The sequence below is a fragment of the Pezoporus flaviventris genome, unplaced genomic scaffold, assembly GCF_033815535.1.
Source record: "Pezoporus flaviventris isolate CSIRO_AGI_PZ_B2104156 unplaced genomic scaffold, CSIRO_AGI_Pfla_v1 ptg000063l, whole genome shotgun sequence".
Classification (NCBI taxonomy): domain Eukaryota; kingdom Metazoa; phylum Chordata; class Aves; order Psittaciformes; family Psittacidae; genus Pezoporus; species Pezoporus flaviventris.
This window is the reverse complement of record NW_026892611.1, coordinates 7,328,059-7,345,899: the sequence shown is the minus strand read 5'-3', so window position 1 is coordinate 7,345,899 and position 17,841 is coordinate 7,328,059. Positions and strand designations below refer to the sequence as shown.

The window sequence follows — 17,841 nt, the reverse complement described above, 5'->3', positions numbered from 1 at the left end:
TATAGAACTTTATTACAACAAGCACTGTTAAAAGCAGTTAACAACTGGAGATGCTGCAAGAACAGTGCCAGGAGAGTGCAACAGCTGTCTGATCACTAGTAAATACCTGAAAATATGCAAAAGGCTCAGCAAGCATTCCAACTTGCTTTAAGCTAGTTAGCAGTAAGAGATCTCTGCTTAGTTCTGAAGGGAAATCAGGAAGCTCAGACTAGTCTATTAGTTTCTGCTTTTACCCGTTTGTTTTGGTGATTGACTTTTGCTCCATGCGTGGCGAGGAAGAGAGAAGCTGCCTCGTTGCCAGCACCAGCTGCCCTCTGAAGCAAGCAGTTTCCTAAAGAAAAACCATAAACACTGTTTGGAGTGATATTCCAACCACACTTTGATGCTAACAAGTTTCCTAACACCTTCCCTACTACCACAGAACATCAAATTTGAAGCCAACAAGGAAAATCCTACCTACTAATAGTCCCCTTGCAATGCTGGGCTGTCACAAGCACTATATTCAGCAATTACATCTTCTGAAACTGTAAAGAGGATATTAGGATCTGGCAAGGAGTCCAGATTTTCTGTCACTTCCTGCATGTCAAGCTCAGCTTCAGACTGTCTATGTTCCAGCTCTGGGTAAGCTACTACAACCTACCATTTGTTATGAGGCAAGTACTGCTGAAACCTCACTCAGCTCCTCAGAGTGCAGTTAGCATTAAGCAATTAACTTACAAGCCTTCCACCTACACAGAAATACAAACCTCTGTTTTACCTGTTACTGTGTCTGGAGCGTCTGTATTGCTGCCTCGCTGGATCAACCTTGCTGCAAAACTGTTCTCATCAAATGAGGTTCCATTTACAACAGGGGCATCCTCAAAAGGGTTTACAGACTGATCAGACGATACAGTGATATACTGAACTGCAAGCCACAGAGCTGTGCTTCCTTCATGATCCTTCAGCTCCAAGTCTAGTCTAAAAATAAGAATTAATGTTCCCCAATTTATACCTTAAAAAGTGGTTCCTCAGCGCAGCTTAAGTTTCAAGTGTCTGAACAGCTGTACTAGCTTATCTAACACCTCAGTGACAACTTCTGCTTGCCAAGAAGCCTACTGTAGCTCCAGTTACTTCAGACAGTTTGCAACAACTCTGAAACAAGCTAGACACCTTATAGTAACTACCACATTTAAGCTCATTGCTCCTAGGAAAGCATGGCCCTGGTATATTTGGGCTCCTGCAAATCCTCTCATGTTTGAGTGAACTGTGTACAACTGCATATTCAAGTACAAAGAAACCGAATAAAATGTATATACTTCATCACCCTAAGAAGTCACCTGTATCAGCTTTAAGCAGAACCCAAGCTGAACTCGAGAACATATTCACACATTTTAAGAGTCTTATCACTCCTTTTAAATGCATTACAAATGAAGTTATTGCTAAATTATTTCACCAATCCCTCTTTGAAACAGAGATGCAGATTATTTCCTCTTTACAGTAGGGCACAAACTTACTTGGCATCAGGCATCTTATTATATAAAGCCTTTCCACTTTCGCATCCCAAGCTTATTGTTACCCTTCTTGCATGGCAAAAAGGCACAGAAGAGCTGTTAAACCAGTCTGCGTATCTTCACTGTACAAAGTAACCTCAGTGTATTTTACATTTAAGTGAGACTTACTGCTTGCACTGGAGAAGCTGACTGAATACAGGTTCATTCCTGACCACAATTGACACATGTAGTGGGGTCCTGTAATTGGAGCAAAGCGCAGTTACATTAGTACCAAGACACTAAGATTTTGTCCATGGTCACCAACATGCCCCTACACATTTATGGGGTTAACTTTTGTCTCCAATTTCAGAAGGGCACAAGCACATCTTGAAAGAAAGAGCAATCTACCCTTTTAGGGGATATAATTCCAATTAATTTAGTAGAAGCAACTCTTTAACATAAGAGCTAACCTTCAAGGAAAAAGCAGAAGAGCTTGGCCTACCAGAATTGAGATATACTAGAATTGACATATACTATGCAGAATTGAGATAAATTCTAAGTATAGGAGACAGTGTATTGGCCTAAGTACAAGTTCTATGTACTTCTTTGCCAGCCCAACCTGACCTGTAAAGCAGTTTACAGGCCCAGCACTCCAGACAAACATGCTGCAGAAGCTGGCTCTTTGAGATCATTTCAGTGTCACTTGACAGCTTCAAAGAGAAGTACAGAAATACTACTCGTCATATCAGTTAGCTTGCTTTACTGTTCAGTGATACAATAAGGGCAAAGTAATTGTGTGCCATGTGTTCTAACACAATCAACTCATCCTAGCTTTCTACTGCTGGCTACATTTAATTGGTCATGACAGGGTACCATGCAGTTTGCACAGCCTTCTGCTTTCAGTGCTACCCACAGGTTTCAAACTGTAGCAGGCTGTATCTAATCACTACGATGTGATCTGTTTAACTGGTAGCAGACTTCTCCCAGTATTTACCTTCCTTTGCTGTCTTGCATATTTGGATTGGCTCCTGCCTGTAGGAGGGACTCTGCTATCTGTGCCATCTCTGCCATGACATCTGGCAAATGCTTCTTGGGGCTGTACGAGGCCACAAGGTGCAGAGGAGTATCCTGGTCTCCCAGTGTAGCAGCATTCACACGGGCACCATTTTTAATGAGAAAGTTTGCAGCAAATTTATCGCCTTTTGTGAAACAAAACAAGGTTATTTATGGATATATACTTCATATACCCCCTCTACAAGTGCAGAAAATGGATACATGTGATTTCCCTTCATAACATACAGTTATTTCAATACAAGTGTCTGCTCTTAGAATGCCTTAGCAATAGGTAACTTCAAGAGCACTTCCCTGCAAAGTCAGGGCTAAAATATTTCATAACAACCCCTTGGAAAAAGTGGTCTGCCCAGAGGTCACACGTGATTAATGTTCACACACCAGTTTACTTGTTACAGTGATACTGAGTCTGCTAGTCCCTCTATCAGAATAAACCCATTGCTGCTTTAATGCACAGCTGGACTAACTGTGAGACTAAACATACAAGTAGCTTTTGATCAAGTTACTGTTCCAGGGCACCAGTCATAAGTGTGTAGTTGAAGTTAGTCATCATCTGTTCAGTCTTGCTACACAAACAAGCAATAACACAGCTTTGCTCCTGAGAGTTTAGGCCTCATTATATATGGGATAAAGACTTCAACAGTTCAGATGCACCATGCACAGCAATCTAAGAACTCCCTCTAGAGAGCTTAGAAGTCGGAACTCATCACCACTTCAGTGCACGGAGCACAGATGCAGAGAATCATTTCAGGATAATACCAATTCCCCTTACTCCAAAGATTACTTTGCATAGACATATTCGCAAGTTGCTTGTCCTGAATGCAAGACTGGGGAACAAAGAAGACTGTTCCCCTGTTTAAACAATACAGGTTGCTATATTATTTCTGTTAGCAAAAACCAAAATCCCATTTCCTGGATTCAACTTCTGACATTCCCCCACTCTCCACCGATAAGAAATGAGAATCATGTGGCAAGTTCAGACAACTTGCTTTAGCTCCATTTCCAGAACATGTGATTGTTAACAGTGATTAATTCACTGAAGCTTTGGTTACTGAAAAGCAAGCATTCATTCTCAGAGCTCTAGCTTACACTGAAAGCAGACATTAGAACTAGAGGACAAACACTAGTATTAAGTATGAAGAGCAGCCTGCTGCCATCTCTGGTGCTTCAGAGGGCTGCAGCAATCACAACACTGACCTATGCCTAGAAGGTCTCCTACTGCTGCTGCAGTTTCATTCACAGGATCAGACACCAGCATTACCCTGTTTAGATACGTAGGAGATTAAAGGAAGAAGTTGGGAGCTGTATTTCGAGCTCACACCACTTAAACTATTTCCAACAGTCCAAAACAGCTTGCTAAACAAACAAAACTTATGCTTTTCATTTGTAGCAGTACAACACCTATGAGGTCCGGTCACAGCTCAGGTTCCTGCTGTGCTTGGCTTTCCAGAACAGACAGATCTGCCAAAGGTACCAGTGAAGGCAACTAGTAGCACAAGGCGTTCACTATGGATTTTTAGCAGACTTTGGCCACAGTCCCAAGATGCTGCTTCTCCAAAGCCTTCAGAGTACTGTGGTAGCGGCAACCAGGTCCTACTGTGCTCCAATTCTCCCAAGATGATGCATTCTCCATTTCAATGTGGAGAACAGCTCAAGATAATCAAGTAGCTGTATTCAGACTCCAGTAACTACACTACTATTCATTAGAGCTTTGAAGATATTCAAATTGACATAGAAGCATCTCTACCTGCTCCTCCACTTCTTCCAGTCATTTTCCCTCCCCTAAAACAGCTGTTCAGTAGCAAGAACCCTTACTGTTAACTCTAATCAGAAAGAAGCATATGCTGCATTCAACCCAGGTCTAGAAAAAGGCTTCACAGAATTATCTTGATTTGTGACTAGGCTGTCATGCTTCATTCAACCATTTAGCAGAAAGACATTGTGTTGTCAAATCGGAACACTCGCTACATTTCTTCCTTTAGCACACCATACTTTACTAAATTGCTCTGGATGTCATGTAGTGCCAGTTTCATTCACCAGCCAGCAGGCTGGCTTTCAAGATACCAAATAACTGTTTGTTTGGTTTTAAGTTCAAAGCAAGAAATAAGACAAAGTTCACCCTTGACAATTTTCTAACTGCAATGACTACTAAAGTAACACAGGACTAGACTTTGGAATATGTATTCCACACTGGGAACAACTGCAAGACACAAGGCTTCATATACTATTTACTTACCTCTTTGGATGGCTTTATGTAATAGACTCCAGCCACTCTTGTCTGCCCTATCTACATCAGCCTTGTAGTTGACCAGTGTAGTTGCAATACTCTCCAATCTCTGGGCAAGGGCCAGATCCAAAGCAAGATCTCCATTGTGATCCAATTCATTGAGCTTCCCAGGAAGCTACAACACAAGTTCAGTCAACTGAAATTAGATGTATGTTCACCAGCCCAACAAAATACTCTAAAAGGCTGTCCCAACTACCATGATGTCAGACCTTCATCTCTAATGCAAAATGCTGTGTTGCCTTTAGGTAAGTGCATCTTACACAGGAAAACCATCACAGTAGCATCACCACATAAGATGGTGCTCAATGAGAAACCAAGTTCTGTTTGCAAGCCTTAACTCACACAAAGCAAGGCTACTATGGTCTTAAAAGATGCCACCTAAATATCTTACTCAACATAATACTAGGAAGAATTATTCAATCATTCCTTTAAGAGACTTCAAGTCCCAACTGGATTAGCACCTAAGGGTGCTAAGTACTGCTACAGTCCCAGCCTCCAATTAGGATTTAAGGCAAAGGACTAACTGAATAATACTTAAATAATTCTTCCTTTTCCCTTGCTAGGGGGCAATTTGCCTGCTAGTGTTCATCTGATCAGAACAAAGAGATGTTACCTCAAACATTCAACAGCAGAAAAGCATTTGTACAAAGAAATGATGCTTACTGAACTGCCATGAAGCAGCTAAGTTGACCATTATACCAGTCAGCTTTCAATGTGCATCACAACATCAGCTACTGGATTTTTTTAGATATAATCTGTTGCATGCAAGATGCATTAAAACTCGTGTTATAACTCACTTCTGAATTAAGTCTTTAGGGAGCCTTCACTACTAGCCCCCGTAACAAACACAGAAGTAGCTATGGCAGTAATAATCATGCCAATAGGAATTAGCCACAAAAATACAACAACATTCAGACTGTTAGAAACTAGTCATATGAAACACCAAATTCCAGAAGATAGGTCAAGTCAGTCTCACTGTACCTGTGAATCCATTTCAATAAGATACAAAAAGACTACATCTTCTCTCTCAACTTTAATAGCCTTATGCAAAGGATATTCTGTCTTGGACTTGAACATTTTATACAATAATTGAGCACTCATGCTGCTGAAGTCTTCCTTACGTAAATCATCCTAGAAGCAATAAAAAAGGGTAAGTAATACTCCTGTTTTCTTTAGAAACAAAGTACCGCACAATAATTATGACATTTACAAAACAAGTTCAGTTAAAAGCTCCATTTTGATAACATCACAAGCAGCAGGAACAATCCAAGATAGCCCTTTTAAGACTAGGAAGAAACACTCAGAAGTTTTACATCTTACATTTTAGTTTCAAGATCCGTTAGTGACTTTTTTCTTCCCTTTTTTTCTAATATACATGACAAACAACACCTGGTATCAAAAGCATATATTATAAATAAGACAGATGGGAAAAGTCACTCCTGCCTCAGAAGCAGCCCCTTGGCTCACAACAGAAGGAAAGACAGGTAGATTTGACAGCTTTTTACCAACTCTGTTGCTCCTTGCAAACCTGCAAGGGTCAGCATAACTTTCAGTGACTAAAGTGATCTATTACCAGGAATCAAGTAATCCCCATCCTAACTGGAATGCTTGAATACCAGCATACCAAAAACCACTCCTGTAACAGTACAGCAAGTTATGAAAAATTCTACTGGTTAAGTTCCTATACTCTGTAAGCACTTTTCCTCCTGACAGTACTTACCCAGTGACTGGCAATTATCTCAGCACAATAGTTGAGCAGAGTGCCAGCATTTAGCTCCTCAGCAGTCTGATAGAAACGAATGCAGTTCCTGACATTAACAAGTGACATAACTCCTTTTTCACATCTGTCAAAATAGGAAATCCAGAACTCAGTTATCAGGACACAGCTTTACTGTAATCATTCTCCCATGCTGTAACAGGGTACTATGGACTTTTATCCTAAACACTACTAGAAAATGGCTTGACCTTGGTTTAGTAGGAGGCTAAGCAGCATGACCATACTGTGATCAGCAGCCTTGTAAGACAGCTTCTGTAAGAGCAGAATCCTATCAGAGTCGCTGCTGCTCCTTGTCAGATGGCTCTGTCTTATCAGAAAGCATGGCCACGGGTGCTCGTTGATAGGCTGGGGGTGAACAGAAGACAGCAGCATGCCCAGGTGGCCAAGGCAGCCAACAGCATCCTGGCTTGGATCAGCAACAGTGTGGCCAGCTGGACTAGGGCAGTAATTGTCCCCTCTACTCAGCACCTCAAATACTGTATTCAGTTTTTGGCTCCTCTCTCCAAGACAGACATGGAGGTGCTGGAGCAGGTCCAAAGAACACCAACAAAGCTGGTGAAAGGTCTGGAGCACAAGTCTTGTGAAAAGCAGCTGAAGAAATTAGGGCTGTTTACCCTACAGAAAAGGAGGTTCAGAGGAGACCTTCTCACTCTCTACAGCCACCTGGAAGGAGGTTGTAACAAGGTGGAGTCCCTCTCTTCTTCCAAGGAAGAAGTGACTGGACAAAAGGAAATGACAGACTTGGCAGTGCTAGGTTAACAGCTGGACTTGACAATCTTAAACACCTTTTCCAGCCTAAGTGATTTAATACCTACAAAGGCAATTACTAATAGCATACTGTACATGGACCTGCCACTTGATTACCATGACCAGACAACAGCTGAGGAATGTTTCAGTAGTACTACATGAAAACAGTTTTAGGCTCATACAAAACCTGAAGGCACTTTTAGCATTGGCCTTACAGATGTCAACTTTGTTCAGAAGACCTGACAGCAATTTACTTTCCCTCATGTTGAATCATACATCATAGATTATGAGTGCCATGGACTGCTACAGGCCCAGACACCCCTTGGGCAAAGTATTATTATAGGAAAGGGCACTTTATCTTTGACTAAACTCAAGGCTCTGAAGTTGTACAGAACTTGAGGTTTCAGTTTGTACATTCAGGATTCTTACTAACTGTAAGTGGTTATTCAGAACACTCCGTATGTTCAAGATAACAAGACAGACCCTACTAGAATGCTGCAGTCATTCTCTCTTCAAAATGGCAAAGAACTGTACTGTTATGTTAACCTTCTTTTTGAAGAAGGTTGCCACCAAGATGCACATAACTGCTATTCAAGTTTATTTTTCACCTGTAGTATTTTACTATTCCAAGCCACTTGCCATTAACTCTTCTTAGCATTCTCTTCAACAATGCCTTTCCTGCAACCCTCCAGAGCTTGTTACTAATATACTGATCTCTGCTTCCTCTTAATGCCAAATGAGGGTTATTAGTTTGACTGAGAGAGGAACTAGAAAATAAACACACAAGCCATGAGAAAAACTGCTCCAGTTTAACTGTAGCACAAGGCTGCACTTCCCATGACAAGCTCAGTGTCATGCTGTATTATTGAAACCTCAAGACTTTGAAAAAGCAGGATTTTATTCAACTGCCAGCAGCTATCATCTTCTTTCCAGTCAAACAAGGCTGAAGAGTTCAAGAAGATTCACTGTATTTACCAAGACCCACCTTTCCCTAAGCAGCTGGAGCTGAAATTTATTTGCTAGTTTCATAAGCTCTGTCAAGAAGATATCATCTTCTCTTAGCTCCAGCTCATCTGTGTAGATCCACCGCAGCATTGCCATGGTTACCTCTGGGTCAGCATCTGCTACAGGGAGCAACAGGGATTAATAAAACACTCAAGCAATAAACCCCTATTCAAGTAGTTGCTATTCCTCTGACTGCTGAAGTCACAGCTACCATGAAAAAGAGACAGTCTTGATGAAACAGTACTACTTTAGTTCAATCAAAATGTCAAAACTGGTCAGAAGTTGAAACTAAGAACAATGCTGGCACCAAGCAGGAAAAACATTTTTCCATTGGAACCCTGTGCAGAATGCAGGGAGCCCTGCAACATCTCCTACCTGCTACACAAATATTGCAGAATTAGGGACCAGCGGTGCCCCTTTAAAGTCTTTGGCCCCTCATGTATGGCTCAATCCACATCTGTATTTGGCAAGCACAAATGCCCTTTTCAATTTAAGAATCCTCCCTCTTCTATTATAACTTGTGTTATGAACTACTGCATTCCAATAAAGGTACTTACACCTTGGTAATGACTACAAACTACTCAGAAATGCTGGGAACCATTTCTAGGAAAGATGCAGAAGTGTCAATGTCAGAAGCTGGTTAGATTTTAGAGTTTGCAACACTCATCATAAGCTTTTTTACACAGCAAGAAAAGCCTACACCATAGGACACAAAGACACGCAAGCCCAGTGGCCAGGAAACTTACCAGAAGTATAGTGACAATCCTATTTACAAGGGTGTAGATGAGAATTACTCCACAACATCAGATCAGACTAATTATAACAAAACACATCATACATTCAGAAAAGTATCACGAGTCCCTTAAACTGGTTTTGTTTGTTTTAAAATCAAAACCATACATGTTTAAAGACATAGGAATACCCATTCTAACACATCTCCTTCCCCAGAGATTTCAGTAAGGCAAATTTATCTTTTGTCAAACTTGATCAGCAAACCCACTAGATGTAATAGTAGCTCTGCCTTGCCAGAGATAACTTCATTTTCTCCCTCCCAACAAGAGGGCCTGTGTTCACCTCTTCCTGCACTTCTTAAAGAGGGGAAAATTTTGCAGATTACATGAACTCTAAACCCACTCAATCTTAAATGCTGCCTGTATTCTGAAGTTAGGATTCAGATAATCATAGCTTGCAAGTTGTTAAGAGAACCTCTTAAGAAAACCATGATAATCTTTAGGGCACAGCATGTTGCTTGCTACAGCTACTTCATAACCTAATCCTTGTGCCATTTATCAAATTCTACTAAAAAAAAATCCATTTTGCACAGTGAAAGTATCATTTATTAGCACTTATGAAGCACTTTAAGCATCATTCTATAATAGTGTTTGCATTGTTAAGCATGCGAGACTGCAGTTACATCTGAGATTCACAGATCGGCTTAAACATGGAGCTAGAAGCGCTATGGACTGCCGCTTGCAACAAACTAAGAATTAACATAAGAGCTTTTTGGTAATCATCTTCTGTTAGCACAGCGCTCCTTGGCATCTGTTCTCCCGTGGCTGCACAAGGATCCATAAATCCTTCTGCAAGAAAGCCTATGCTGTCTCATAAAACTACCTTGCTGTGACCTGCTTCTTTCCAGTTTGTCTGCACTTAGGATTCATGAGGTTAAGTGCAGAAAGTGAAAACAATACTTAATATTCAACATGCCAGGCAGCAAACCTGCTTAGCTTCACATCTGGTCTTATTGCTCACAAATTAATTGTATAAGACTCTTCTATCCTGTTAAGTACAGAAAAGCCTGTCATGAGGTTAAATGTGCAGAAACACTGCCCAGTTGAAGTACATACAAGAAACAGCTACAGCAGAACAAAACACTGTCTTGTTGAAGACAGTCTTGTAGAAAACTTCTCTTCCTCACCCATTTTGCAAAGGTATCAAGGTGCCCAAGTAAATACCTCTTTAACCACACACCAGTATTTGTACTCCTTTCCCACTATGATAACCAGAAGCAAGGCACTTCCACAACACTTTAGAGAAAATTACGCACACTATCTCAAAAGCCCTGTCCTTAGAAAGGAAGAAGTCAAGCTCTTCATATAGATCGGGTTTTCATTATGTCTAAATGACTCTAGAATAAAGACAAACAGGCCACCATTCTCAACCCCAGTTAATTAAAGAGAGAGAAGGTAGGCTACTGATTTAACTAGCACTAGCACCAAAATAATAAGAGTACCACCATATTGCAGAGACAGAGCAACATCGTTCATGGATTAAGCACAACATTTTGGGGACAGTAGTAGTCTGAAAGGTACATAAGTAACCTTTTCCCAACAGGCATCCTAAAGAACTGAAGCATCTAAGCAATGACTGACCTGACAGATCCAGCTCCTCTGTTGAGGCAAGGTTGGCAAGACTCCACGTGTCACTGCGTGCTGCCAAGACAAATTTGTGAGCGCTGATGTGCTTGTCCCCAACCTTTATCTTCAGATCACTGATAAGAGAAAAAAGCATATACATGTACAATACAGACTTGCACTTTGCCTGGATATGTACACATTCAGCATCCCCACAGTACCTATGTCTCAGTATCCACATTTAGGTCCAAGCTGTTTGAGACATGAAAACACATTGACTTGGTTAAGCAAAATATGTCGTCAAATGACAATTCTTATCCTTCTAGTGTCAATCATTAGTACTTAAAGCATTTGTGGGTTTTTGTGCCTTTTAAACATTTCAGAATAAACTGCAAGGGAATTGCTGTAGAAGGTAGGAAAATCCAACAATATTGAGGTTAAATATGTTGCAGTGTCCATTCTAATACCATCAGCTGAGCACCAATGGATTCAGGCAAGACCAGCAAGAGAACAAACAATGTTTGACAGTAGTCTGAGTACAAGGCAGACTTCCAAGAATCCCCAGTTCCCAGAAGCCCATCTGTCAAGAGCGCTGATTTCATCCTGACCCCTTTAACATCAGGTTACCCTCTGCAGTTAGAAAGTACCTGCCCTGTTTAAAGTCCCACAGTTCTGACTGTGTAGGTGCACTTTCCCAGCTCACTTGCTAAATGCAAGCACAACTATGAACAACAGCACAACAGAGAGATGTTTCTTAACAAAATTCATACTGGAACTTGCTCCCTTTCTCAATTTATGACTTCTAGGTCCTTTTATACCACTGTTCTGTATCTTTAAAACACAAAAGCTGAACAAAAAATAAAGTGAACCAACTCTTCTGACATATGCTGCCTAAGAAGTCTTTTACCCAGCATGCTGTAAGTTCTTACCAGGCACAGAACATTTTCTCAGGCAGGCTCATGAGCTGTTAGGGGAAAGAAACTTTCATCAAAACTATACATTTTCCCCTTACACAACCAAACTCCTTTACTGTAGTCACATTTTTTTCAGTAATAGCAAAGAAACTGATGTCACTGTAGTCTCTGAACTAGCTCGGTTGAGGGATCTAGAGTACTGAAGCTGATCCTTAATGTGCCTATGGAAAAGAAACCATTAAATCTGACTTTGTGTTGCAATTCAAAAATACAGTATTATTTATACCACTAAGTCACATGTATCATTAAGACCTGTTACATCCTACAACCAGATAAGCCAATTTGATCAGGCTTCTTTACACACAGTAGGAGTATAGAACTGTTATCAAGGACATGCCCTTTTAAGAAAAGAGGGTTTTCCAGCTGGTAGGAGATATACTGTGTAATTAATCCACCAACTAGGTATAGATCAGTTTAAAGTAACCTCTGTTCAAAGAAAGCTTTCCTGTTGATGGTGAAGATGGTCAGTTTTCTTTAAACTCATCTCAAATGTCAGGCTCAGATGAAATTCTACTTGGTGCTCTTGATTTGAGAACTGGATTCATTCTGCTACCTGATCTTGGCAAGCTCTTCCAACAGCAACCGAGGACACTATTCATACCAAGCAGTAGAGAAAGAATTTCCCTTGTTTAAGACAGTACCTACTGCAGTCTATAACATTGAAGGCTTCTGTAATGCTCTTTTCCCCAGGAAAGAATTTCTTACCTGTACTGCTCCTGCTGATAGAGTTCAGCTACAATGGCAAGAAGTCGACTGATGAAGGTGTCACTGGCATTGTCTTGGTTAGCCTCAGCAGCCAGGAGATTGCATTTCCTTTCTGTATCAACTAGCTTCTTCTGCAGCTTTACATACTCCTGGCGGAGAAGCATCAGGTGCTTTTCCAGCTTGGCCACCTCCTCTGCAGAAGCACACAGTGTTACTACAAGCTGAAACATGCACACCCTTCTTTTACATCTTGAGGGTAACTTAACCCTACAAGGACATTATGCACATAGTTTAATCATGGAACACTCCAGGAAGAGTCTCTCCTCTTCCACATTAATTGATCATCCCACCCCCAATACTAAACCTTTGATTTTATATCACTGCTGGCCATAAACACATCAAAAATCACCAGAACACAGCCACTTACAAAGAAATTCCCTGCATCCTGCCCAGTCAGGAATGCCATAAGCTTTCAAAACATGGGAGACCACGACTGTTGGAACTACTGTGTGGCAGAGGACTAACTCTAGTTCTTATAATTTTTTTCAGTTAGTTAAGATACTGTTTAACTTTACAGTTGAGGCATCAGCCACAAGCGAGCATTAGAACAGTTGCTGATGTACCACATCTCCCTCAGAGTACTTAACTGACCTGTTCAGAACTCCTCACCCACACTGTCAGCTAAGAGAAAGTCAAGAAATGGCCAAAGAAAACAGATTATCCCCAGAATCTGGATGTTAAAAGTCAGTCGAAAAAACAGGTAAGACTACTTACTGCAGCACACACACATTCCTCCCATCAGAGGCAGTGCACATCACTATGCAGAGATTAGAAAACTCTAATCACTGCTGGGACAAAACAGGTGTTTAAAATCAGTCCAACTTATGAATACTTATGTATGGATAGCTGCAAAGACTATCTGTAGCTATCAGGCACTGTGCTTCATTATTTCCCTCATCATTAAGATGATTTTTCAAATAAGGTACAAATCCAAAACCAGTCCTAAAATGAGGTGGCATGGAGGAAAAAATTGGAAGTTAACCAATGATTTTAAGTGTGAAAGCTCCTCCAAGGTTACTCCCCACCAGCCAGGAATTCGCTGTTTAACAGTTTTCCCTCAAATATTTAGTAAATGCCAGCACTACAAACAATGAGAACTGAGACCTGTTAACCAGTGTTTTCTCCTTGTAGAGAAGTTCAACAGCACAGCTGACCTTGGCCTTGCCCCAACACAGGTCCCCAGTGCAGAGCATCCTGCTGCAGCTCAGCTGAAGACAGAATGCCTCATTTAGTCTTTCCTCTGTAGACTGCCACAGCAAACACTCCCTTATTAGTCTTTTAACAACTACTATAATGGATAAACAGAAGGTAATTTACCCTATTTTACTCTTGAGTTAATACTATTTAAGCAGGCCTGGCAGTGTACTTCCTTCAACAGCCTTTATTTAATTTCACTCTTTAAAAGTTAATAGTTATTATCTCCTTTGGGATACTTCCCATATTCTGTTGATATACTATCATTTCAGAGTTGTGCTACCAATATCACTCCACCCCTTAAAAAGAGTTTAAAATTCTGCTCTGGTTTTTCTATCTAAAAACACAGTTTTCATGTTCCTCGAAACAGAAGGACATGCCTCTTCAGTAACAGCTCCCTCCCAACTGATTCATAAGGAAGGTGGCAGGGGTGGCACAATGCAAGCCCTACTGTTACAGAAGGAAGGGCAAGGCTTTGACAGGAGCCAAGAGTGAACACTGAAAGACACTGAGAACTGTGCCCAAAATTAATGTGTGAACACCAGCACTGTTCACACAGTGAGATTTTTAGGTGCTGTACAAATTCAAATGCTAACAATAAGAAGTCACCTGCTGAGCCTCATGGCATTTATCAGATTAAAGAAACACTGCATCTGCCAGCCAAACAGTGAGTGTGAAGGTGGGAATAAAGGATCAGCACCAAAAGGTAACATCTCAAATGCTGTCGTTTTACCAAGTCAGCTCACTGGCTCCAAATTACTCTGCAGTCAACAGGACGCAATGCAGAACTATCCTAGACCCTCAAGCTTAAGCTTGATGCATAACCAACAATCAAGTTGTCTTGGATATCCCTGGAAGCAGCAGTGACAATCACTACCAGCAGTGAAAGTACCTCAAAGAGCTGAAGCTTTGAGAGATCTTGTTTTCAGATTGACAGCATCCACCTCCTGCAACCTCAGCAAGAGGGACTGCTATGTATTTGCTTACTCTAAGCATTAGAAGAGCTGGTAAGAGTTTCTCCTATTCCACACGACAACATGCACAGCAGTTGTGTAGCAGCTACTACTGCACACTTGCAGACAATATCTGATTTTACAGCACATTTCAAGTGCACATTCAAGACAGTCCTCAATGTCCACTCAATCAACATCCACTACAAAAGAGCAAAACCTCAGGTTTTCCCTGCATACTGTTCATTTAAAGAGTGGCTTAAAGTAAGAAATGCTTTAAAAGTGGAACCTGATCAATCTCAGGTAGAAGCACCACCTCTAAACAAACAGCACCACAACTCCGGGTTTACTATTTATAGTCCTCAATTTTGGAAGAGGGGAGAAGCAGCATCACTTTTAAAAAACCCATGCAGAATGACCACTGCATCTTCAAGCTGGCAATAGTTTTCATGGAGTGCCTATTATTACCAGTCCACATTATGTATAACCATTCACCTGACTGTCTCTCAAGTATACAGCACAACTCCTGCATGCACACACACATCTAATCAAGATCTTTCATCAAGACCCTGAAAGGACAGCCTCACTAGGAGATACCAGTCAGTCTCTGGCTAAACATCCAATCCACATGTATCAGTGAGGAGGATGCCCGGGTTCAGACGAGAGGCACACACGAAGTGACTCCTCTTCTGAGCCCACATTGCAGGTACAGGGCACATGGCTGGACAAGAAAAGCAGTGTTTGTTAACAGCTTTCCAGCAGACAGTCTAGCATCCAGAAGAAGTTTATATTCCATATCAAAGACTTCAAAGAGGACTTCAGAAAAGGCTACTTTTCTTGTGAGAGAAGGCACAAAGTATTTTAAAGCAACTAGATACCTAATCGAAAGAGATAAGTAGGGAGGCAACAGGCAATGGGGTGACAGATAACATGTACCAACAACTAGAGGGAGGGTCTAGTGGAATCCATGACATTGCCCATCAGCAGCAGTCACTGAAGCAATATGGAGATATCTTTGTACATTTATGAAGCGCATGTGAGTGAAATCTATTTTTCTGAAATATTTCCTTTCCCCCTGAAGCCAGGTCCACCCTCCACTGCTCCACACTGACCTCATCTCCCCCAGCCTGTACAAGTCACAGCTTTCTTGTTCCCTCTCATTCCCTCTCAATTCCCTCCTGATCTGTACTTGACAACCACCCCGAAGTACTACAGCAAAGTACCCTGCTGCTTTAGATTCAAACGTTAACCCAGTGCTCCCTGCATGTAATCTAGTATCCTGCTACTGCTGGTACAACACTCCTCCAATAGTTACAAAGGCAAGCTCAGCTCTTGCCTTTATAAACTGTTCTATCAACTTCTAGCTATATTGTAATTGCAGTAATCTAATTCAGCACTTCTGTACACAGAGACAACACTTTCATAAGAAAGATCCCCTCAGCTTCTGAGCAATGACCACAAGCTTGACCAGCTCCCTCCCCTAATAAAGCTTCACTTCTCAGCTGACTCTCCAATATCATCTGCTCTTACCTAGGTAGTAAGTGTTGCTGCAGACAGGTACTTTGTTTGAAAGGACAGAATGAGCCCCCCCTCCCAGACATCATAAGGAACTGAGTGGAGATTGCTACAACTACAGTTTATTACTACTGCTCATGCAGGATCACTCACTGGTCTAGCACTTTTCTTTAGCCAAAAGATCACAGAATTCCTTGAATTAGGGAAGAGCCTTTAAGTACAGATGTCTGAAACAGGACTTGCATCACATGCAGGCTCATTCTGCAGAGCAGGACCCTGACCAGACCATTCAGGATTGCAGTGGTAACAGTTTCATCACCTGAAGACAACTTTGACATCTAATACCCATCAGAACTGTGCTACCAAGGCTTAAAACCAAACCCAAGAGGCTGTTCTGCTAAATACAAAACAGTGGTATTTCAGCACATGAAACGTTAAGAATTGCTCTAAGGATGTATTAAACCAGCTGGACTGCAGCATCCTCTCAGCTGATGCGTGCCTGTAGTTCCTCATCTGCTCCATCCTAGTTAATTTTCCACAAGTGGTTTTAAAACTCTACCACTGTCTGAGAATTGAGAGCCAAAGTCTGTGCTTTGAGACTGGAAGATGGAGCCTTGGTTTCCTTTGTAACTTGGGGCATTTCTGCTCATTTTGCCGACTCAGTTTCCTCCGGGGAGGAAAAGAGGAAGCTTCTGTCTTGCAGAAAGGAGTAGGACTGCACAAATCCAAGCGGGTTTTTCTCAAATCCCATTACCTCACTGAAATTAGTTTAGAAACGGTGTCACCGATAGCCTCCAAGCAAACCGCAAGCAGCCTAGGAGTTCTGCAGGTCTCACCGGAGCCCGAATTTGACAAAAGGACGCCCGCCAGCAGGTGGCCGGAGCTGCAGCACGGTCCCTCCGCCCTGTTCCGAGGAAAGCCGCTGCCCCTCGGCTCTCCTCACCCCGCCGAGCGCCCCTCAAACCAGCAGCATCACCCCGCCCCACTGCCCAAGTGCGGGGAGCGGCCAGCGGGATGTCCCGGCGGGGTCCCCGCAACAACCCAGAGCCACCGCTACCCCATGGGACAAAGGCGCAGCGCCAGGCCCGCCCTGCCCCAGGTGGGTCAGCCCGCAGGACCACCTCACACCGCTTCTCATTCATGCAGGGGGCGGCCTGCCCCACCCCACCCGCCGCGGGCAGGGCCGAACCCGTCGCACCGAGGGTGCGAAGCAGCAGCCGCACGGGGCGGGGGGGAGTTGTCCCCAGTTCCCTGCGGGCGGCGAAGCCATCCCGGCCGGCAGAGCTCACCGTGTACCCGCCCGGCCCCTGGCCGGGGCTCCCCCCCTCACCTTCCGCCATGTTGGGTCCGGGGCCGCAGCTCTCGCGAGAGCCGCCGCCCGTCCCGCCACACAGAGCCAAGAGCTCTCGCGAGACTGAACGCGACCGCGACACCCCCTTACCCGGGGCTCACCGCTTTTATACCGCGGCTGCTCCCGCCCGGCCCCGGCCCCGGCCCCGCCCCCGGGCAGCGCGGGGGTCCTGCCGGTGCCGCTCGGCGGCTGTTGAGCAGCGGGATGGCGGCAGAACGGGACGGGACGAGCTGGAGGAGAGCGTCCAGACACCGCTTCAACCTGCCGACGTGCACCAGCCTCAGCACACCCCAAACGCGACGTGTGCCTTCCGCTGCTCGACCTCTTCCAGACAAGCCCATGGGAAGCACGAACGTGGGGTTTCGATCCGATGGGGTCTCTT

The 17,841-nt window shown here is 43.0% G+C and overlaps 1 protein-coding gene across 2 annotated transcripts in view; it reads right to left on the bottom strand.

The window, feature by feature from the left end:
- Positions 1–17,530, bottom strand: part of ANKFY1 (ankyrin repeat and FYVE domain containing 1) — a 32,031-nt gene extending 14,501 nt beyond the window's left edge. The window contains exons 1-11 of one of the 2 annotated variants that reach the window (XM_061470386.1): positions 17,439–17,530; positions 12,390–12,582; positions 10,729–10,847; positions 8,337–8,475; positions 6,548–6,671; positions 5,809–5,958; positions 4,777–4,942; positions 2,464–2,668; positions 1,659–1,727; positions 758–957; positions 234–331 (exon numbers count right to left, since the gene is read on the bottom strand). In XM_061470386.1, coding sequence (XP_061326370.1) covers positions 234–331; positions 758–957; positions 1,659–1,727; positions 2,464–2,668; positions 4,777–4,942; positions 5,809–5,958; positions 6,548–6,671; positions 8,337–8,475; positions 10,729–10,847; positions 12,390–12,582; positions 17,439–17,448 — 1,473 coding nt within the window. In that variant the 5' untranslated portion in view covers positions 17,449–17,530. The remainder of the gene's footprint in view (positions 1–233; positions 332–757; positions 958–1,658; positions 1,728–2,463; positions 2,669–4,776; positions 4,943–5,808; positions 5,959–6,547; positions 6,672–8,336; positions 8,476–10,728; positions 10,848–12,389; positions 12,583–17,438) is intronic. The other variant, XM_061470387.1, reaches the window with a different exon arrangement.
- Positions 17,531–17,841: the final 311 nt, after the last annotated feature.